At 41.5% G+C, this 24,311-nt stretch overlaps 1 protein-coding gene across 2 annotated transcripts in view; it reads right to left on the bottom strand.

Moving 5' to 3' along the window:
• The window catches only part of ACTR3B (actin related protein 3B), a 46,023-nt gene that overhangs the window by 2,239 nt on the left and 19,473 nt on the right, over positions 1 to 24,311 (bottom strand). For both annotated transcript variants that reach the window (XM_070729419.1, XM_070729418.1), the window contains exons 4-11: positions 22,131 to 22,241; positions 20,828 to 20,923; positions 19,028 to 19,135; positions 18,184 to 18,327; positions 15,505 to 15,678; positions 10,328 to 10,420; positions 4,449 to 4,574; positions 2,996 to 3,079 (exon numbers count right to left, since the gene is read on the bottom strand). In XM_070729419.1, coding sequence (XP_070585520.1) covers positions 2,996 to 3,079; positions 4,449 to 4,574; positions 10,328 to 10,420; positions 15,505 to 15,678; positions 18,184 to 18,327; positions 19,028 to 19,135; positions 20,828 to 20,923; positions 22,131 to 22,241 — 936 coding nt within the window. The remainder of the gene's footprint in view (positions 1 to 2,995; positions 3,080 to 4,448; positions 4,575 to 10,327; positions 10,421 to 15,504; positions 15,679 to 18,183; positions 18,328 to 19,027; positions 19,136 to 20,827; positions 20,924 to 22,130; positions 22,242 to 24,311) is intronic.

Genomic DNA, 24,311 nt, shown 5'->3' with positions numbered 1-24,311 from the left:
GATTTGTTCCATTTATAGCACACATTCTGCTACTGTGCAATGTGATTTTACATGGCTGAAAACTTGCTAAAGTCTGTTCTTACGCCATGATTTGTCAAAGTAGAATAGAATAGACTAGTTATTCCCCCATGCTATCACTCTGCTAAATAACTAATTCCCACAACACAGTCTTATGCCTTAGGATGTCAAACTACCTAATAGAGCTCTATTACTATTATCCTTCTCATCTTTCCTATAACCTATTTCTTTGACTATAACTTCCCTTGTTGTGTATCTTATGTTTTATGTTGATTGCTTTTATTAGCATCCTGTTATGTTGATTATTTAATATCTTATGACTATCACTGAGTGTTGTATCTTGTGATTTATGACGATTGTATTTTTGATTATGATCCTGATTTATCACTTGTTGCATGTATGTACACTGTACACTGACAGATTATCCTTGCGTGTCCAATCATACTTGGCCAATAAAGAATTCTATTCTATTTGTCAAAAATCCTATCTCACTTACTACACTGCTCAAAAAAATAAAGGGAACCCTTAAACAACACAATATAATTCCAAGTAAAACAAAAACTAACTGTCCACTTAGGAAGTAACACTGACAATCAATTTTGTTTTGTTGTCATCACATTCAACATTATACAGAACAAAGTATTCAATGGGAATATTTCATTCATTCAGATCTAGGATGTGTTATTTGAGGGTTCCCTTTACTTTTTTGAGCAGTATATTTTTCCTTCCTTACATTATCACCAGAAAGAGCTGGTTCTGAACCTAGAGGTCTCCGATTGGCTTGGGGCTGTTCCAAATTAGAGATTGGTTAGTCAAGGCTCAAGGCTGGAGAAGAGAGACACTGGAGAACGAAGGCGAATATACATGTCCCAGGATAATATTGCAGGGTCAGTTACCCTCCCAAGCCTTCAGACTCATCCTTAGGGAACTTCTCTCTTCCAGAATGTGTGCTTTGGGCTATTCCGGGCTTCGCATTTATGTAGTGATGGGCTTTAAAAGCAAAACTTGCCAACTGCAAACATCTTTTAGATGTTTTGGGCTACATCTTGAATGCAGGTCACCTTAGTTTGTAACATGCAAGAAGTCCCCAACTTAGAGCCAGAGTGGCACAATGATTAGAGTACAGCACTGCAGGGTACTTCAGCTAACTGCTAGCTGTAGTTTGGCAGTTCAAATCTCACCACCGGCCCGAGGTTGACTCAGCCTTCCATCCTTCCAAGGTGGGTAAAATGAGGACCCAGGTTGTTGGGGCAATAGGCTGATTCTGTAAACCGCTTAGAGAGGACTGTAAAAGCACTTTGAAGTGGTATGTAAGTCTAAATGCTATTGCTAGTTCTATGACCAGAAGTGAGCCTGCAATGGTGAAGACTGCAGTTGTAAGTCAAGGCATCACATGACCGGATTCAAAGTTATGACCTTTCTTTTAAAGCTGCAGTCACTAAGTAAATGCCGTGATTGTTAAGCAAAGCTGTTTTCCCCAACAGGCATTTTTTGCTGAAAATTGGAGATAAACACACAAGGCACAAATCACAGATATGTGACTGTGGGACACTGCAAAAGGCTCTAAAGGTGAGCAGGTTACCAAGCAGCCGCCCCGAATCTTCGGAGAGGGGCGGCATACAAATCTAATAAACTATAAACTATAAGTGTTCAAAACAAGCTCATGTGATGTGATTCTTGCAACTTCGAAAATGAGTCAGAGGTAGCTCTGGGGATGTCCACTGAATGGGCATTAAGCAACCTGTTGTAGATCAAGAATTACCCGTAGGTTCTTAGAAACATAGAAACGTAGAAGACTGACGGCAGAAAAAGACCTCATGATCCATCTAGTCTGCCCTTATACTATTTTCTGTATTTTATCTTAGGATGGATATATGTTTATCCCAGGCATGTTTAAAATCAGTTACTGTGGATTTATCTACCACGTCTGCTGGAAGTTTGTTCCAAGGATCTACTACTCTTTCAGTACAATAATATTTTCTCATGTTGGTTTTGATCTTTCCCCCAACTAACTTCAGATTGTGCCCCCTTGTTCTTGTGTTCACTTTCCTATTAAAAACACTTCCCTCCTGAACTTTATTTAACCCTTTAACATATTTAAATGTTTCGATCATGTCCCCCCTTTCCCTTCTGTCCTCCAGACTATACAGATTGAGTTCATGAAGTCTTTCCTGATACGTTTTATGCTTAAGGCCTTCCACCATTCTTGTAGCCCGTCTTTGGACCCGTTCAATTTTGTCAATATCTTTTTGTAGGTGAGGTCTCCAGAACTGAACACAGTATTCCAAATGTGGTCTCACCAGCGCTCTATATAGCGGGATCATAATCTCCCTCTTCCTGCTTGTTATACCTCTAGCTATGCAGCCAAGCATCCTACTTGCTTTTCCTACCGCCCGACCACACTGCTCACCCATTTTGAGACTGTCAGAAATCACTACCCCTAAATCCTTCTGTTCTAAAGTTTTTGCTACCAAAAATATCTTTGCATTTAAAACAGATTTAATCAGCTATCTTTAGAAGACACTGGCTTCTTTTTTAAACTCAGAAATGTAAAAGGACGGGATTTGGATTTTGCATAACAAAATTTATTCTCTCCACACAAGGGTGAAATCTGTTTGTAAGTTCTCATCACATCATCGATTTTTGACCCTCTGCACATTTACAGAAGTCTTTGCGCATGTGCAGAGGGTTAACCAGGAAGTAACAATGTCTGGGCAGGTGGGCGGAGCCTCACGCTCTGCCGCTACCAGTTCGTCGAACCACCCCCACTACCACTACTGGCGCGCGGAATCTGAACATAACCGGCAGGATTTCACTACTGCCTCCACATTGTTCTTATTAATGCAAGACCAGCAATGGAAAACAATGAGTTCATTTGCTGCTTGGAACAATAAAAGAGGAGCCAGTTTCTGTGCCTAGGAGTCGAACAGATGATGTGCGGCTTTTCTGGGACCAGCTGATTTAATAAAAGACATACCGTTGACGCAAGCATAGACCCGCCAAACCAGACGGCATAACGCTGCATGTGATGACTGATCACTTGAACTTCCACAGGTTTAGGCTGCAAAACACAAACAAAAGCAGAATATTATCGCTACACAACACAGGCTGTGTTAATCAGGCCTACAGTTGGAACAGCACACTTTGTTTAATGAGTTATTATGGGAGGAGAAATTCTGAATAACCATCTGTGCAGAATTAATGAAGCTGGCTCAGATTCCAGCCATGCGGGTTGCAAATCTCCATGGCTCACTACCCAAGATTCAAGCTCTCCATTCCTAACGCAAGAGAGAGTATCATTCTACTAGAAAGAATGTAATTACACTTTCCGAATTCAAGCTCCCACCCAAAATATTGTGGGTTTCACTATTTTTTTCACACTAGTGATAGAATCATAGCTTGGTCCAGCAAATGAGAAAATATTGATCTTTCTTCCTTCTTTCCTTTCTTTCTTTCTTTCTCTCTCTCTCCCCCCCTGCCTAATTCTTTCCTTCCTTCCTTCCTTCCTTCCTTCCTTCCTTCCTTCCTTCCTTCTTTCCTTCCTTCCTTCCTTCCTTCCTTCCTTCCTGTCTTGACTCCTGGCAACTAGCTGGATAAAGTCCCTCCAGTTTTCTTGCCAAGATTTTCAGAAGTGAAATAATAATTTACGTCCAGGATGTGAGAGGTCCAGGATGCGAGAAGTAGATATTTTCACCACCCTTTTTTTGACCTCATGCCGTATGCAGGTTCTCAATGGAGGGCAGGTAGGGAGCAATTGTTTTATCCGTTGGAAGTCCATGTCTGCCTTGTTTGGTTGCAGAGCCAAACCAAACAGTTATGGAGTTACAGATAACAAACTCTATAATCCATCTTTGAACATTTTACAACCAGACCACTGACTGCTAAAAATCTCACTTTGGGCTGAAAACGTTCTAACATTTTATAGATGTTGGGCATTTCTTTAAACCTGGAGAATTCAACTGATTATCATCATATAAATAATATAATAATATAATATTATTATTTATTATTATTATATTATTGGGGTTTTAGATTAATTGTTTTAAAATTAATTGGATTACGATGTTGTATTGCTTTTATATGTTGTGAGCTGTCCCAAGTCCTCAGAAAGGGGCGGCATTGAAGTCCAATGATGGATGGACGGATGGATGGAGGGAAGGAGGGAGGGATGGGATGGGATGGGACGGATGGACGGACGGATGAATAAATCTGTTTTTTTATGAATCATCTCAGAGCAGAATACTGGCCAGAATAAATGTAGTTAGTGTGCTTGTAAAAATGTCATCTGATTTACAGGCCTTGCCAATTCGTTCAGGGTCCTTTCTTTGTTTGTTCAGGCAGTTGTGAGCCGCCCCGAGTCTGCGGAGAGGGGCGGCATACAAACCTAATAAATAATAATAATAATAATTTAATGGGAAATAAAAATTTACCTTTAGTCGACCGCCACTGAGTTCTTCGCTGATTTTTAGTCGAGCGTCTACCACTCTTTTCAAGTCTCTCTGTAAGCGACGACCAAAATCTCTGAACATCGTAGATCCTCCGGAAAGCACCACGTTCTATGTGCAAAGAAATATTTGGGGGGCTTTAGACAATAACAGATGTAACAGTAACAAATTCACCGAGTTGGAAGAGACCTTGCAGATTTTCTAGTCCAACCCACTGCCCAAGCAGGAGACCCTTACATCTCCCTCTACCTAGGACCGAACTCACAACCTGCTGATTATGAGGCAAGAGCTCCATCTCTAGACCACAGCAGCTGAGGTAATAAAGCTAATAAAACTAATCTTTAAAAAAAAAACATTGAGGAATAGCAGGACATAAATGTGATAGGTCAGGTACAGTCATAAAGGTAGTTCCCAACTTACAAACATTATTGAGCTGTCTTAAGCATAAAACGTATCAGGAAAGACTTAATGAGCTCAATCTGTAGAGTCTGGAGGACAGAAGGAAAAGGGGGGACATGATCGAAACATTTAAATATATTAAAGGGTTAAATAAGGTCCAGGAGGGAAGTGTTTTTAATAGGAAAGTGAACACAAGAACAAGGGGACAGAATCTGAAGTTAGCTGGGGGAAAGATCAAAAGCAACATGAGAAAATATTATTTTACTGAAAGAGTAGTAGATCCTTGGAACAAACTTCCAGCAGACGTGGTAGATAAATCCACAGTAACTGAATTTAAACATGCCTGGGATATGTTTCTATGTCTCTTGCCTCGGAGAGGGACGGCATACAAATCTAATAAATAATAATAATATATCCCATCGACCGGTTAGGGCCCACAAGGTCGGCCTTCTCTGGATCCCGTCAGCCAGATAATGCCGGCTGGCAGGGCCTAGGAGAAGGGCCTTCTCTGTGGTTGCCCCTGCCATCTGGAATCAACTCCCCCTGGAGATCCGTACTATTCCCACTCTCTTGGTTTTCCATAAGAGCTTAAAAACACATCTATGTCGGCAGGCGTGGGGCTGTTGAACTTGGTTGTTTTGTGCCAAGCCCCACTGACTGTTGGAGATATGACAAGAGTTGTATGAGGTGGGCGGTCTGTGAGATGTTTTAAGTTAAGGGGTTTTTTTATAGTGCTGTCTTATTTAATTTCTATTTCTTCCATTGTTATGTATCAATAAGAGGTAAACCACCCTGAGACTCAGGAGAAGGGCAACCCAGAAAAAATGAATGAATGAAATGAATGAATGAATGAATGAATGAATGAATGAATGAATGAATGAATGAATGAATAAATAAATAAATAAATAAATGGAATTATGTTCGCCAGTAGTTGCAATTATTAAGTGGGTCACTATATAGTCAGGACATGTTATTACTTTTTTGTGGTGGTTGTTAAGCAAATGCCATGGTCTTTAAGCAAATTCATTTTCCCCAAGGGCAGTTTTTGCTGAAAACTAAGACGGACATTGGAAACCAGCCCCCCCAAAATTGAAAATCACAGTCATGTGACCACAGACCATAGCAAACAGCTGTAAAAACGAGCCAGTCGCCAAGTCTTCAAAAGTGATCACGTGGCCACATGAGGGGGATGTATATATGGACATCATAATTTCAAAATCAAGTCATAAGTAACTTGGGGGGGGGGAGAAGTATCTCTGTGATAGGTACAAATGGTCATTAAGTTATTAATTATTATTATTATTATTATTATTATTATTATTATCATCATTATTTAGATTTGTATGCCGCCCTTCTCCGGAGACTCAAAGAGGCTCACAACAACAATACACAGTACAAATCCAATGATTAAAAATGGTTTAAAACCCTTAATATAAAAACAGTCATACATCCCAGACAAACCATGCATAAAACAGAAAGGCCCAGGGGAATCAATTTCCCCATGCCTGATGGCAGGGGTGGGTTTTAAGGAGTTTGCGAAAGGCAAGGAGGATGGGGGCAGTCCTGATCTCCGGGGGGAGTTGATTCCAGAGGGTTGGGGCCGCCACAGAGAAGGCTCTTCCCCTGGGTCCCGCCAGACGGGACCCAAAGAAGATCCTTGGTGCTCTGAGCTTGTTGTTTTTTTTGCAGATGATTCATTGGCCAACTAGGTAATATAAAACAATGCAAGTATAGGAGCAAATCCCACACTCACTAGCACTAATGAGGTTAGTAAATTGAGTAATAACAATAGACTTAGACTTATAATGAAACATCTGCAAGAAAACAACCAAATTCAGAGAGCACCAAGGACACCAAAGTTCAAACCTGAACTACAAATATTCTCTTCTATTGGTAATAATATAAGACTTCAGAGTAATTTATAATCTGCTCCAAATGTCATCTTTGGATTTTCGGCAGATAGAGCTGAATTTTCTTTAGTTAAGGATTATTTCACTCAATAATTTCTGTTTTGTTTTTCATTAGCTATCTAATCAGATTTTACAATTAGTGATTTTAGTAATCTGAAAACAATTTATTTTTATTGTCATTTTATTTGTTTTCCTGCCACAGGGTTATATTACTCCTATAAACATCTGTTTGTTTCATCTGCAATTATCTGGTCAAGCTTTTAAACTTTCTTCTTTATATGAACTTTTTCTTAATAGCCACACGAGGGGGCTCCAAGATAAGGAATAAGTATTTGGTTTTTTTCCATTTTGGAAATTAAATTTAAATTAAGATAGGGCAGAGGGAGCTTGGGTTTTAGTAACAACAATGACATTTAAAAAAAAACTTTTAAGAACTGAATGCTTAGAACTAGACTGTAGTTTTCTTTTCAGGGCTTTCATTATATCTTTTTTTCTTACACTATTATCTGGAATTTCTATATTGTATCCAGAGGTGAGATTCAACAGGTTTTCACCTGTTCTGGAGAAACAGTAGAAGAAATTTTGAGTAATTCGGAGAACCAATAAATGCCACCTCTGACTGGCTCTGCCCCAGCTGATTGGGAGGAAATGGGGATTTCGTAGAATGGAAATGGGGTGGAATGTAGATTTTACAGTATCCTTTCCCTGCCACACTCACAAACCATGTCCACCAAGCCACACCCACAGAACTGGTAGTAAAAAAATTGAATCCCACCACTGACTGTATCTATATCATTTTTAAAACCTTACTGATGTGCTTAATTGGGGGCCACAACAGAAAAGGCTCTTCCTTTGGACTTCCCCAACCGAAATTCTGTGGTCAACAGGATCTGCAATAGGCCGTTTCCACTGGAAGGAGTGGTGTGGTTAATACAACTGAGGTAAATTCCTCAAATACTCTGAACCCATACCATAAAGGCCTTTGAAAATTATACGAGGGTCGCCCAGAAAGTAATGCACATTTGTTTTCTCAGCCTACAGTAATGGTACAAATGCAAAACTTTAGATATACATTATTTAAATTGTCAGGAGTCCGTGTGTAAATTTTGAGTTTCTTCGGACAGACAGTGTAGCTGCAGCAGTGTTTTGAAATGGCGTCTGTAAGTGATGTACATTACAAGCAACGTGTCATCATTGAATTTCTCACCAAGGAGAAAGAAACTATTGGGAACATTCACAAACGTTTGTGTACAGTTAATGGAGAATCTGCAGTCGACAGAAGTACGGTTAGTCGCCGGGCACAGAGGGTGAGGCCATTAGGGGTGATTCGCACAGTGCAGAAATGGCTTTGTGACCAGAACAAGGAGTGCTACCGACAGGGCATACACGCCCTTGTGTCTCGCTGGAGGAAGGCCCGGAGATTCCATTGAAAAATAGGGAGGGAAGAAGAAACACCATTCTTTCTTGTGTGTAAGTTTCATTGTGTTCAATAAATAATTGTTGAAGAAAAAAAATGTGGTGCATTTCTTTCTGGGCGACCCTCGTAGCTTTGTTTCTTGAGCATCATCTCTTCTCCCTTTCCCCCCAAGATTATGTACGAATTTTGTTAGAAAAGGTTTTATCTTCCCAGATCAGAAAAGAGACATCACAAAAAAACATATCAGAATTCCGTTGACAAAGAATATAATAATGGTACCTTAAAGTCTGCCTGGGGTTTTGTCTTCTTTTTATACTAAAGAGAATCAATACAGGGCAATCTTGAGTGTTTTTTTCTCACTCTCCCCTGCCTACCTAGGATAAATTCAGCTGCTTCAGACTGGTTTGCCTGAACCAGTAGTGGAAATTTGCGGGTGGACCTCTGCACCTGCCCTGGCTCTATGCCATCCTATGTAGGCACATTTTTGAGACCGAGACACAAATGGAAGGTCACAAATGACCACAGAAGTCCAGGTGCATGTATGCACATGTGAACAGGGCACGTATGCGCAGGTGGCGAACAAGTGGCAACAAAATGGGAAACCCACACCCGCCAAGTATATATTTACTTAACAGTCATGGATTGCCTTCTTCAAGACTATCTCCGTCCCGGACTGTTTTTGTACGCACCACTGATGATCCAGATAGAATACTTGAGCCATCAGAAGAAAAGAATGAAGACAAGAAACACAGAGAAGACAGACAGAACTACTGTCTCTTTATAAATGGACTTGATAATTAACATCTTGGATTAAATTAAAAAATTCTCAGCTGATCCTAAAGGTTCAGCAGCCCCCTTAAAAGGAAAAAAAAATGAAGCTAATAAAGTTTTAAAATACAGTCATTATATGCCTTTAGGAGAGAGAGATGAAAGTAGAGAATGTTAACCTGTTGGGATATAAGTGATCCTGCAAAAGATACACAATTCAATATACGTAAGTGTAAAATTATTTATTTATTGGACTTATGTGCCGCCCCTCTCGGTGGACTCAGGGCGGCTCACAACAATTATCCAAAATGGAGCTAATTATCCTAACTTAACATAGAAAATATTTTATGAAAATGCACCTCCTTGTAATTCCAGAGCTGTCATAGTTTTTGGTTGGCATCATCCATCCAGGCACAACTGAAATGAAATATGTCCCTCCTTACTTGTGTGAAAATGCCAACTAATGTTTAATCACAGCAAGTAGCTTACGGGTGCAAGAATGATTAATAAATAAACAAGCCAAGAACGCTCAGAGACAGCAGGCAAGGGAATTTAAATGAATCTTTTTCCTGCTAAATTACATTGCCTTTTTAAATATGTTTATTTCTAAAAGGGTTTTTTAATACAAATCTGCCAGACAAATTTCTTGTGTGTCTAATCAACGAGATCAAATAAAGTACTTCTGTTCTATTCTATTCTGTTCTATTCTGTTCTACTCATTCTACTCTACTCTATTCTGCTCTACACCACAAACACATGCATGAATTGTTAATTTAAAGTTAACTTAATTAACTTTAAAATTAATTAATTTTTCAAAAATTATTTTTTTAATAGCTGTAATTTCATAAAAGCAGTAAATCTCAAACAATTCTCAGAATTAGGAGGCTACCATTAGACTGTGGTGATAGGCAATCTCCAGCAACTAGAGTCAAATACTTATACATTTTTGCCTACATCAATGATCACTATTTGCTAGATCGTCCATGCTTTTTGGTGACAAAACAGAGACATCAAGTAAAATTATAAAATTATCTTGCCAGTGAGATGGGTAAGCTCCAAATTTAATAAATATAATAAATAAAAAGTAAACGTGTGATTTTTATCTACTTCTCCAAGGATCGATGAGCTATAAAGGAATGAGAAAAGCAGAATCCATAGTTGAAGACCTAATAATGTTCATAAACATTCAGTGTTGGACTAACACTGAAAATAAAAGTAGTTTTACCGACAGTATGTTTTCAAAATCATAATCTATTTCTGTTTATCCCTCTATCTACAAGCTACTGAGCAAACCCGCAAGAAGACACACAAGGTGTGAAACTTCAACTTTCATCTGAATGTCATTTTAATAATTCTCTCTCTGTGCATACCTTATATAAAGGACGCCGAACATCAATGGGACAATTCTGTATAACTTCATCCACCACATTCGAAATAGAGTCCACAAAATCTGGATTGGCAAACTAAAAATAAATAAGAGAATCAGATGATCAATTAATGCAGATATAAATCCTGGGATTATGATAATTGAATTAAATTTATCTGAAGTTATAACACTTGTAAAAAGCATATAGGTAATTCTCAAATTATAGCCATTGGTTTAATGACCGTTTGAAGTTATGCTGCAGTTGAAAAAAATAACTTATGCAGGGTGTCCAGGGGGAAAGCATTTTGAAATTCCCTGATATTTCCCTGACATTTCCCTGTAACTTGCGATCTAGTTAAGACGTGGTTGTAGATGACATCATACCAAACGGCTAAGCCATGGAGAAATATCAGTAGCTGAGGAAGCAAGTTGTTGCTAGTTATGCTCATTTTTGCTTGACTCTCCCAGGCAGCGCAATCTGTTGTTGTTTTTTTACATGATTTTTCCCTGACTTTTAAACATTTTAATCCAGTTTGGTTTTTCCCCCCTGATTTATTCCATTTTTTTCACAAATTCCCTGATAATTCTCTGATATTTCCCGAACCATCGATTTCCCCGATAATTCTCTGATTTTCCTGTTTTCCAGGTTTGCTGGAACCTGTTGTGGTTCCGTCTGAGGCCCCTCAGGGAACGGCTGATCTTCTGTCGGTTTCCAGCTCAGAGGGAGAGGATGAGGAACAGGAGGTGCAGGCAGACGAGGAGGAGGAATCCCAGGCTGAAGAAGAGGGAGGACAGCCAGAGTCCCCCCAGAGGGAGCTCTCCCCAGCAAGCAGCCTGGATTCCTTAGAGGAAAATGCACAAGCCATAATTGATCTGCGACAGAGAAGAGCTACACAGCGAAGGGACCAATTGGCTAGGTACTTTCAGCATTAAAGAGGCAACAGCTGGGTTTGGGTGTGGTGCTCTTTGGAAAGGCTAAAAGGCAGACCCACCCTTCCTGGCTGGTGGAGTTTTATCTTTCAGAGTCTTGGGACCTGGCTGTGAACTTTGGCGTCTTGGAATCCTGGTTTGTGCCTTTGACTACTGAAACCTTGGGGTGGGTGTGCCAGCAAGAAGCTTGATGTATTGTCTGGACATCAGGACTCTGCTGTAAAGTATTATAGCCTGTCTGTTGGGAAGAACAGGTTTTCCTCTGTGTTTATTTTTTCCAGCTATAAAGTACTTTTGCTTTTACCAGAGTGTCTGGCTGTTTTTTCCAGTTGGTGTTGAGGTCTGGGGGAACCCAGACCGAACAGAACCCTGCTTATGAAATGTGATTAAAATTCTGGCTCTTGGAAATGGGCATGTATGCACAATGGCTGCAACATCCTGGTGTCATATGAGTGCCATTTGTGACCTTGCCAGGGAGCTTCTGACAAGTAATGTCAATGGAGGAAGCAGATTCACTTTATAACCATGTGGTTCATTTAAGAACTATGGCAAAAAGGTCATAAAGTCATGCACAGCATGTTTAACAACCACATCACATAGTAGCAGATATTTCAGTCCTAGTTTTGCTCACAGGTCTGTACTTAAATCCTCCCTTGGGATATGCAAAGATCTGTTGTCGGTGAGCAAGGGAAGGAGGTGACATACAACCAACAATAACAACAAGGAAACTGCCAAAGGGTGTAAGGTGTCCTCCTCTGGATTCCACATCGCAGGGCAGGGAAGCATAATTTATTTATTTCCTTTCCTGCCGGGTTAGAAAACTGACAAGCTCATCCACTTTCTGATCTGATTTATAAAAACTTATATCAGCGGAGTTCCTGAAATACAAAGCCAGCTGAGTTTGTCAATAACAGTTCTTACATTTAACACAATAATCAAATTGGAAGGGGCCTTTGGAGAAGGAGCAGAAAAATCGAGGTCATCTAATCCAACCTCCTGATCAAGCAGGAAACCCAATACCAGTGATGACGAACCTATGACATATGTACCACTGGTGGCACGCAGAGCCATACTGGAGGGCCCACGAGGCATTGCCCCATGTCAGCTAAAGTGGGAATGTGCGTACTGGCCAGCTGATTTTCAGCCTTGCGGAAGGCAATTTTGCCCTCCGGAGGCTTCAGGGAAGCTTCTTTGAAGCCCTGGAGTGCAAAAAATGGCGAAACGGGCAAACCGGGAGTTCGGAAAAACAGACTTCTGGTTTTTCCATCATGCTGTTCTTCACACTCTGGGGCTTCAGGAAGCTTCCCGGAAGCCTCTGGAATGCAAAAAACAGCACAACGGGCAAACCGGAAGTCCTTTTTTTTCTGAATTTCCGGGTTTGCCCATTTGGCTATTTTTTTTCACCATCCAGGCTTCAGTGAGGCCTGTGTGCATGTGCAGGGGGCAGCACAGGGGGTGCGTGGAGGGGAGGGAATGGGTGTGGGCACCCTTTTGGCACACGAACCCAAAAGGTTTCGCCATCACTGCCCTATTAGACAGATGGTTGTCCAGCCTCTTCTTAAAAAGAGTTTCTCACGCTCAAGGTAACCAATCATTCTAGTTTTCTTGGATCACCTCAGTTTACGCTTGTTATCCTAGCATTCTATCTACTTGATGGTTTGTCCTAGATTTTTCATTTTTTTTTAACGAAGTAGGATTGTTAATAACAGCTGTTTACTGGAAAAGCAAGGCCAGCACTTTGCGAATGCAAGATCAGCTCCAGATACTCTCCACTATTCTTCCCTTGCAAGGCCGCTGGGCAGAGGCCTCCTTCTTCCCGCACAGCAGTTGACTTATATGCCTTGCGCTTCTGCTTCCCTTGACCCTTCAATCCCAGCTAGTTTTTGACTTTTCCCAAGCACAAGAGGTTTGGATGATAATTGATATGGTCATACTACTCATGGATCTTAATTGTAGCCATTAATTCTGCTGTTCCAAGAAGAAATGGGCAAAAAATATTATTGCGGGCCACCAGTAGCCCATGCAAGTGGTAGAGGCTGATAGCAAAGAGGTTGATATGGTGATGGACCAGGGGCCTGTTCAGCTGGAACCCGTTGGACAGTGAGGAGGCTGGAGAGAACTCAGTGCAAGAGGTGGAGATTCACCAGGGCCTTCAGAACCTCCAGAACCTCATATCAGTGATGAGGAAGAAGAGAAGGAGCCTATTCTCAATGCCTGGGTACGCAGAGCTGTCAAAAGGCAGGAATGGTTCCTCAGGAGAAGGTCTCCTCAGGAGTAAGGCCTGGGGTTAATTGGCCACTCCCCTAGCCTATTTAAGGGAGCCAATTTGCAAGAAACAACTTCGCTCATATTCCTTTGTGTCTTGACTTCAGAAACGTCTGACCGGCTTTTGTTCTCTCTTTTGGCATTTTTCCTGCAAATTGTTTCTGGGCATTTTGCCAACCATAAATCTACAAGACTGTTTACTCAGAATTGAGTTATTATTTTGTGGACTCATGCTGGCTGTTAATGAAGTTGAATATATAGCCGGTGTTCAGAAAAGACTGCTTTAAACTGTATTTGTGTTTGACTACTAAGAAAGCTCATTAGTAGTCCTTAATGAGTAAACTAAGGTTTGTACAGACTTTGTGTGTGCTGTGTTCTTTGTGGTCTGTAGCTGGGGCAGAACAGATATGAATGCCCTTCTGTCAAGCACTAACATTAGAATTAGAATTCTTTATTAACTAACTGTGATTGGAAACATAAGGAATTTGTCTTTGGTACATATGCTCCCAGTGTACATAAAAAGAAAAAATACATTCGTCAAGAATCATAAGGTACAGCACTTAATAATAGTCATAGGGTACAAAAAAGCAATCAAATCATACTGAGAAAGTCAATATAAATCGTAAGGATATAAACAACAAAGCTAGAGTCATAAGTTGGAGGAGATGGATGATAGGAAAGATGAGAAGATTAATAGCAATAGTAATACAGACTTAGAGAATAATTTGACAGGGTTAAGAGAATTATTTGCTTAGCAGAGTGATGGCGTTCAAGAAAAAAACTGTTCTCGTGACCAGTTGTTCTGGTGTTCTATAATGCCCAGGGTAGGACTTGAAACAATTTATGTCCAGGATGCGAAGGGTCTGTAAATATTTTCACAGCCCTCTTTTTGACTCGTGCAGTATGCGGGCACTGTATACATGGAGTATACAGATATCTACTGTACAGATAACTACTGTAACGCTCTCTACATGGGGCTACCTTTAAAAAGTGTGCGGAAACTTCAGATCGTGCAGAATGCAGCTGAGAGAGCATGGGCTTCCCAAGGTACGCCCATGTTACACCAACACTCCGCAGTCTGCATTGGTTGCCGATCAATTTCCGGTCACAATTCAAAGTGTTGGTTATGACCTTTAAAGCCCTTCATGGCATCGGACCAGAATATCTCCGAGACCGCCTTCTGCCGCATGAATCCCAGCGACCGATTAGGTCCCACAGAGTGGGCCTTCTCCGGGTCCCATCAACTAAACAATGTCAGTTGGCGGGCCCCAGGGGAAGAGCCTTCTCTGTGGTGGCCCCAACTCTCTGGAACCAGCTCTCCCCAGAGATTAGAACTGCCCCTACCCTCCTTGCCTTTCGTAAACTCAAAACCCACCTTTGTCGTCAGTCATGGGGGAACTGAGATATCTCCCCCAGGTCTATACAATTTATGTATGGTATGTTTGTATGTATGTTTGCTTAATAATGGGGTTTTTTAAATATTTTAAATTGTAAATTATTAGATTTGTCATGAACTGTTTTATTGTGTTGTGAGCCGCCCCGAGTCTATGGAGAGGGGCGGCATACAAATCTAATAAATAATAATAATAATAATCTAGTATACATCATGTCAAAAACCAAAGAATTAATTTTAAGGAATTCCAAAGTACCTAAAGCAGTATTTTTTTAATTTAGGGGACTTCAGAATGGGTGGACTTCAACTCCCAGAATTACCCAGCCAATCTCCCCAGAATTCTGGGAGTTGAAATCCACACATCTTAAAAATTATTAAAGGTAAGAATGACTAACTAACCTATACCAAAAGGCAGCTTGTGCATTTTCTAACACTATTAGAAAATAATTTGGCCACAAGGTGGCGCCTTATCCTCATGAGTACTATTGCCATTTTTTCTTTCTGCCTGCCTTCCTGATTTCTTACTACCAGCCTTACAACTACTACTGCTGCTGCTACTATTACTACTGTGGTACAGCAATCTTGTCTCTTACCTCTGGATGAAAGAAGACCTCTGGCCCAAGGAATCTTTCATAACCAACGTCTATGGTAAATGTGTTTCTATTGATGGCATTGATTCCTGTGTATTGCTTAATCCACTTGTGGGGATCAGCGTCATATTTAGCAAATTCTTTTACTATGTCAGGACAAATATAACAGTACTTTTCCTGTAAATAATACAAAAAAAGATGTTTGTTTTACTGAATGAAAGATAATATTAAAAATTAATAATTTTAATTATTAATTAATAATATTAAAATAATGCTAATATTAATTTAATTCATATTAATTAAAAGTTAACTTCTTTAGAATTGATTCTGCATTACAGCTGCTAGAGGGGCTCATTTATTATCAGGATCTGAAAGCCTTGGGCCAAAAAAAGAAAAATGAAACTGGTGAGCAATGTTGACTTAAAAGGGTTGGGCAATACAGTGATCCCCCGATCATTGCGAGGGTTCCGTTCCAGGACCCCTAGCAATGATCGGGTTTTAGCGAAGTAGCGCTGCGGAAGTAAAAACACCATCTGCGCATGCCAAGTGAGTCCCGAAGACAAACGTCAAAGGCGAACTTCCGCGTTTGTCTTCGGGACGCATTGGGAAGCCGCGCGGCTGTTTTAAAACATCGCCGCCGGCATGGGGGGGCTTGCCAGCACCCCCCGGACCCCCAACCCGGCGAACGAACGGCGGGTGGCCGGGCGAAGGGCGGGCTCGCTGCTCGCCCGGCCACCCGGGTTCGTTTGGCTTCGGGACATGCCGGCGGCGACGTTTTAAAACAGCCGCGCGGTTTACCAAATGAGTCCCGAAGTCAAAGGCGAACTTCGGGACTCAGTTGGTAAACCGCGCGGCTGTTTTAAAACGTCGCCGCCGGCATGTCCCGAAGCCAAACGAACCCGGGTGGCCGGGCGAGCAGCGAACGAACGGCGGGTGGCCGGGCGAAGGGCGGGCTCGCTGCTCGCCCGGCCACCCGGGTTCGTTTGGCTTCGGGACATGCCGGCGGCGACGTTTTAAAACAGCTGCGCGGTTTACCAACTGAGTCCCGAAGTCAAAGGCGAACTTCGGGACTCAGTTGGTAAACCGCGCGGCTGTTTTAAAACGTCGCCGCCGGCATGTCCCGAAGCCAAACGAACCCGGGTGGCCGGGCGAGCAGCGAGCGAACGGCGGGTGGCCGGGCGAAGGGCGGGCGAGCGGCGAACGGCGGGCGAGCCGGGCGAACGGCGGGCGAGCGGCGGGTGAGCCGGGCGAACGGCGGGTGGCCGGGCGAAGGGCGGGCGAGCCGGGCGAACGGCGGGCGAACGGCGGGTGGCCGGGCGAAGGGCGGGCGAGCGGCGAGCGGCGGGTGGCCGGGCGAATGGCGGGCGAGCAGGTGCTGGGGGGGGCTTCGCCCTCCCGCCAGCAAGAGGGGGAAGACCCAGGGAAGCCGCCCAGCAGCCGATCTGCCCGGCGCCATCTACGCATGCATGCCCATAGAAAAAAAGGGCGCGCATGCGCAGATGGTGTTTTTACTTCCGGGTTCAAAAATCGCCATATAGCCATTTCGCAATGATCGGGAGCGCAATACCCGGGGGATCACTGTATTTTGCATTTCAAGGCAGCCCTTTCAAATTGCTGCTGTTCTTTTCCTAAAATCACATGGTTATTGTGTCATGCAGGATCTGCTGACTAGGCAAAAGAAGAAATAAAGTACTTTTTAAAGTCCAGAACATCCACATAAACATTTGGAAACGGATCAGGCAAATTCCTCCCTTACAGCTTGCATACAGCTCAATAAGACTTGCAAGATTCTGATATTATATCCAATCTCAATAAAAGTCAATTTATTCCCTGTGGAATTGACTTCCCAGTCAAGTCCATCTAGTGAGACTGAAAATTACGTCCATTTCCCAATGTGCTGGGAGTTGAAGTCCAACCATTTAAAAATGTTTTATTATAATTATTTATATCCCACCTTTACTACCATGTTTCCCTGAAAATAAGACCCTGTCTTATATTTTTTTTCCAACCCTGAAATAAACACTGGATTTATTATCAAGGGATGTCTTATTTTGGAGGAAATGGGGTATTTTTATAAATAATTCAAGGTGGCAAAGATACCTAATACGCCTTCTTCCTCTTACATTCCCCACACAAACCCTGTGAGGTGGGTTGGGCTGAGAGAGAGCGACTGGCCCAAAGTCACTTAGTCAGTTTTTCATAGCTAAGGCAGGACGAGGACTCACAGTCTTATGGTGATTGGCCCAAAGATACCCAACCAGCTCTCAAGCCTGAGGTGGAATTAGAACTCTCAGTCTCCTGCTGATTGGTCCAAAGATGCCCAGCTAGTTTTCATGCCTAGGCTTTGACTAGAATTCAGAGTCTCCAGGTTTCAAGCCTTAACTACCTAGAAACAGAAAGCCAGGAATGTGAGACTGGCAGGATGCAACCACACAGGGCACGCCTAACCCCGCTCTACAAAGGCAAGAATTGTCACGATTGATACGACACATGACGTCACGTGACGTGATGGAGCTTGACACTCGTGCATTAAGCTTTTTCCTTGTCTCCAAATGTGGTCTTCACAAAAGATCCCAGGCTACTCCAAGGATTTTATACTCAGTCTAGGATATGGTACATGGGGAGCCCACTTTACATCTGTCCAATGTTTCTAGAGAATTTAGCGAAATCGAAAGTACTTACCTTTATAGCTTTCGCGGTTTCCAGGGATTGCTCCGGAGGAATTCCTATCTCCCTTTCCCTTAGGAGTTGCTGAATAAAGTACGTGATGTCTCTTCCTGCAATGGGGATGTGCTTGATGCAGCTACCAATCACGTAACCTTCTGCCTTCCAAAGTTGGTGGGGGGAAAGTTATTTACCTTTAGTCCTCCAACAGCAACCAGTTCAGATTTTGGGGCTGAGTGCATACTACTTTTCAATCAATCAATCATTCAATTTTTTTTAGCTGTAGTATTTAATATATTAGATTTGTTTTGTATGCTTTATTTCTATATTTATTCCGTGACCCGCCCCGAGTTTTCGGAGAAGGACGGCATACAAATCTAATTAATAATAATTGTTGTTGTTGTTTGTTTGTTTGTTTGTTTATTTTTATTTATTTACTTTCTATGCAGCCCTTCTCTTGAGGCTCAAGGCAGCTTACAGCAAAAATTATGCTAGTCCTTGTCTTACACCCACAATTAGGACCACACGTGCCATAGGTTCCCCATCACTGCCATAAGCAATCATGACTGTCAAAGTGTTGCACATGAGAAAACAGTACAATTTTTTTTAAGGCCATTTGTAATTGTGAACCCTCATTACATGAAGGATCATGTACTTCAAGGGTTTATTTATTTATTTATTTTGTCCAATACACAATACATATTGAAGAGGATAGACATGAAGTATTATATATAAAGAAAAGATATAAAAATAGAGGAGAAGATATATGAAAGGAAGAAAAGATATATGAGATATGAGATAAGGAGAGACAATTGGACAGGGGACGAAAGGCTACTGCGGGTTAACTGTGTATCGTACTTACCACTGGAATAACATGAGTCACCCCATCACCACTGTCAACCACTGCGCCAGTTAAGGTACGGTTCCCAACTTGTCGCGAAGTCCAGGATGCAGCTAAGGCTAGCACGGCCTATGAAAGTTAATTTCGAAAAATAAAACGGTAATGTAGAATTTCTCACCAGTTTCCCAAGTAGTTGGTAAACTCCCAGCCCAAGTGAGACTATACCAGTGATGGCGAACCTTTTATTCCTCGGGTGCCAAAAGAGCGCAGGCAAGTGCTGTCGCGCATGCACGAGTGCCCATATCGTAATTCAATGCCTGAGGAGGGCAAAAACAGCTTCCCCTGCCCCCTGGAGGCCCTCTGGAGGCCAGAAACGGCCTCTTTCCCAATTTCTGGTGGGTTCAGTAGGCTCATGTTTTGCTCTCCCCAGGCTCCAAAAGCTTCCCTGGAGCCTGGGGAGGGTAAAAACATGCTCCCCCACCCCCTGGAGGCTCTCTGGAAGCCAAAAAACACCCTGCCAGAGCCTCTGTGCAAGCCAAAAATCAACTGGCTGGCACACACATCTGTGTTGGAGATGAGCTAGGGCAATGGCTCGGGTGCCAGCAGATATGGCTTCGCGTGCCAGCTCTAGCGCCCATGCCATAGGTTCACCATCACTGCTCTCTATATAAAATAAATAATAAATAAAAGACTAAATATCATTTTTCCTCTTTAAAAAACAAATGTTAAAAGACAATTTAATAACATGACATTAAAAATAAAAACATTTTCTATATCTCCTATATCCATAGGGGCAGAATGGTCTTTCTAAACTTAGATTTCCTGGACCAACTTTACGAACTATGGACTTCAATTCCCAGAATTCAGGATGTTGCAATCCACAGGTCTTGCTAAGTCTGAGAAACGCTGTCTTAGAATAATGCTTTCCACTTCTGCAGACATTCTCTCTGCTCCCCATGTTAGTTAGTCTACAAACCAAAATAATCATGAGATTATGTTAGGTTCTTGGAATAGTGTCTGGACAGGAAAGGAACAGGACTGTCTTAAAGGCTAAAATTATGCAATGATGCAAAACAGAAAAATGGAAAATAGTTAAATATAATAATATTTGCTACAGAGATGAAATACAGTGAGATCACAGCAAAAGCTTTCCTTCTTTCTTTCCTTCCTTCCCCTGTTCTTCCTTCTTTCCTTTATCTTATCCTTCCTTCCTTCCTTCCTTCCTCTGTTCTTCCTTCCTTCATCTTATCCTTCCTCCCTTCCTTCTTTCCTTCCTTCCTTTCCCTGTTCTTCCTTCCTTCCTTTATCTTATCCTTCCTTCCTGTTCTTCCTTCCTTCATCTTATCCTTCCTCCCTTCCTTCTTTCCTTCCTTCCTTTCCCTGTTCTTCCTTCCTTCCTTTATATTATCCTTCCTCCCTTCCTTCCTTCCTTCTTTCCTTCCTTCCTTCCTAAAAACAAATGGACTTTGTAAGAATACACTATTTCCTCTTTCTATTTATATACAATCAAATCTTCAGCAGTAAGTCTCAACATTTCTACGTTAGCCAAATGAAAATACTTTCACTAGCTAAATCACACAGACATTTTCTGGGAAGGTTAAAAAATGTCAAAATAAGACTTGCAGCTGTCTCATCTAAATTCTGTTCTTTTTTAACAGGTGTTGCAACTGCCATCTTCATCTTTTGGACACCCTACTTAATCATATCAACCTCTCTTCCAGAATACACTTGGGCGTGGGGAAAAAAATAACTAAATACACAGAGAGGTCTCTGTTTTCAGTGCCCAAAGCACCATTCCAGGTAGAACTGATCTGACTTTACCTGCACAGCAATATAAAGTCCAGGTATATTAAATGATTCAAACATGATCTCTGCAAGATATTCTCGGTTTTCAGGCGTGTTCAGTGGCGGTTCGGTCTATTTTCAAAAAAACAAGAGTTAAATAAAAAAGATACCAATCATATATTTTATCAAGGTTGATAGACAGCATTTGTGTTTATTGAAATTCTCTCTTCTGACAGTTTTGATAGGGGTTATGAAATCAAGAACACAGCTAGTGAAGTGATGGCTATATTATTTTCAATACATTGGCAATAATTAAACTGGTGTTGAATATTTACAGTCTCCTGGTTTTCTTTAATGTTGAACATAACGTTCTGCCCTATTTGTTCTTTTACTGTGGCTCCCCAAGCCTTAATAAACATGTTATTTATATAGATTCTTACAGTAATACTTTTTTAAAAGGGATATTGTGTGTGAATCCTTTGGATAAAATCAGGATTGTCCATCTATTTGTCAAATAAATCCTGCTCCACATTCCAAGCATTTGTGATGTGGACTTTCTCAAGTCACTATTTGTGTGTGTATGTGTGTGTGTGTGTGTATTTATATTACCGTGTTTCCCAAAAAATACTTTTTGAACCCTGAAATAAGTGATTGGCCTTATTGCCATGCACTCAAAGGCTAATAATAATAATAATAATAATAATAATAATAATAATAATAATAATAACAACAACAACAACAACAACAACAACAACAACACACAGTTGGGCATTTCCCAAGCACCTAGGACTGCATGGTGTATATAACAATAACAACAACAGAGTTGGAAGGGACCTTGGAGGTCTTCTAGTCCAACCCCCTGCATGGGCAGAAAACCTTACATTACTTCGGACAGGGGTTATCCAACATCTTCTTTAAAACTTCCAGTGTTGGAGCATTCACAACTTCTGGAGGCAAGCTGTTCCACTAATTATTTGTTCTGACTCAGGAAATTTCTCCTTAGTTCTAAGCTACTTTTCTCCTTGTTTAGTTTCCACCTATTGCTTCTTGTTCTACCCCCAGGTGCTTTGGAGAATAGGTTGACTCCCTCTTCTTTGTGGCAACCCCTGAGATATTAGACCACTGCTATCATGTCTCCCCTGGTCCTTCTTTTCATTAAACTGGACATACCCAATTCCTGCAACCATTCTTCATATGTTTTAGCCTCCAGTCCCCTAATCATCTTTGTTGCTCAAAAGATGTCTTATTATCAAGGGATGTCTTATTCTGGGGACAACAGGGTACTAATGTCAAAATGTGTTACCAATAATATAGGGCACCATTTGCCTGCTTGTCTTACCATTAAAAAAAAGTGATCTTCTGGTTCAGCTCGGAGATACTTAAAAATAATATGTTCCATGAACTTTTCCATCAGATCCCAGTCTTCCACCATGCCATGCCGGATAGGCCACTGAAGTAAAGGAGAAAGGAACCACAGCATCATTCCATGAATGATAGTGTCACCTTTACCTTGAAGAAACAAAGGTCTGTTCTATCATCCCATTCAATCAGCACCTTGCACAACATAATAACTTGTGTCTCTGACTTTGATACGAGGGAGATATGACATGCCGCATGAATCCCAGCGACTGGTCAGGTCCCCCAGAGTTGGCCTTCTAGACAATGTCATTTGGCAGGACTTAGAGGGAGAGCCTTTTCTGTGAGGGCCCCAACCCTCTAGAATCAGCTTCCCCCAGAGATTCGCACTGCCCCCACCCTCCTCGCCTTCCGTAAAAATTTAAAGACCTCTCTGTGCCACCAGGCTTGGAGCCATTAGACCCTAACCCCCTGGCCGACGAGTGTAGTATGTCTTGCTGTGTGAATGGGAATGAATGATTTTAAATGTTATTAGAGTTTTTAAAGTTTTTTAGCTATATTAATTGGATTTTTTAGATATGTATATTGTTTATTGTTGTGAGCCGCACCGAGTCCTCGGAGAGGGGCGGCATACAAATCCAATAAATAAACAAATACATTGGTATCTCTACCTAAGAACGCCCCTACTTACGAACTTTTCTAGATAAGAACCGGGTGTTCAAGATTTTTTTGCCTCTTCTCAAGAACCATTTTCCACTTATACTCCCGCCCGTGATGTCATACGCCACTGCCAAATTTATTTATTTATTTGTTTGTTTGTTCGTTTATTTATGTATTTATTTGATTTTTATGCCGCCCTTCTCCTTAGACTCAACTTAAATTATTGTTAAAAAATAATTATGTTAATAAATATCAGGATCACTAAGTATCTTCTTCAATGGTGACTACCAGTAATAATGGAGAGTAATAATCTAAAGGTTGTTAAGGGAATGGCAAATTGTAATTTAGGGGTTTAAAGTGTTAGGGGATGTCCTGCGATACTGTTCATAGCCAAAAATAGTGTAATTACTTCCGCATCTCTACTTCGTGGAAATTTGACTTTTGCGGGTGGTCTTGGAACGCATCCTCTGCGAAAGTCAAGGGAACACTGTATATAATAAACGTTCTTTTTTTTTTTTGTTCAACAATAAATGTGAATTTTTCTTCCTTGAAAAAAAAAATAAGATATCCCCTGAACATCTATGGGAGCAAAAATTAATATAAGATGCTGTCTTATTTTCGGGGAAACAGGGTATCTATCATGTGACCGCACCCAATTTTGCAATCTTTTTTAAAGTGGTCATTAACAGAGCAACAGAGGTTGTAAAGTAATCATTGTTGTCGTTAACTGAACCCATTGTTTGCTATGATTGTTTTTTTTACTGGAAACCAGAAATAAACATCAGTTTCCAGCAAAAGTGTCATAAATTGCAGTCCTGTAGCCATATAGCTCTGCAATCAGCCATGAATGCAGGCAGGCTGCTGAGCATCCAAAAATGCAGTTTGTTTGTTTGTTTGTTTGTTTGTTTGTTTGTTTGTTTGTTTGTTTGTTTGCCGCCCCTCTCCATAGACTCGGGGCAGCTAACAACAATAATAAAAACAGCATATAACAAATCTAATATTTAAAATAACTAAAAAACCCTTATTAAAAAACCAAACAAGCACACACACAAACATACCATGTATAAATTGAATAGGCCTAGAGGGAAAGGATATCTCAGTTTCCCCATGCCTGACGACAGAGGTGGGTTTTAAGGAGCTTACGAAAGGCGAGGAGGGGGGGGCAATTCTGATCTCTGGGGGGAGCTGGTTCCAGAGGGCCGGGGCCGCCACAGAGAAGGCTTTTCCCCTGGGTCCCATCAATTGACATTGTTTTGTCAACGGGACCCAGAGAAGGCCAACTCTGTGGGACCTAACTGGTCGCTAGGATTCGTGCGGCAGATATTCTGGTCCGATGCCATGAAGGGCTTTATAGGTCATAACCAACACTTTGAATTGTGACCGGAAACTGATCGGCAACCAATGCAGATTGCGGAGTGTTGGTGTAACATGGGCATATTTAGGAAAGCCCATGATAGCTCTCGCAGCTGCATTCTGCACGATCTGAAGTTTCCGAACACTCTTC

The sequence above is a fragment of the Erythrolamprus reginae genome, chromosome Z (genome assembly GCF_031021105.1).
Source record: "Erythrolamprus reginae isolate rEryReg1 chromosome Z, rEryReg1.hap1, whole genome shotgun sequence".
Taxonomy (NCBI): Eukaryota; Metazoa; Chordata; class Lepidosauria; order Squamata; family Dipsadidae; genus Erythrolamprus; species Erythrolamprus reginae.
The sequence above is the reverse complement of the archived record's forward strand: the minus strand, read 5'-3'. Positions and strand labels throughout refer to the sequence as shown.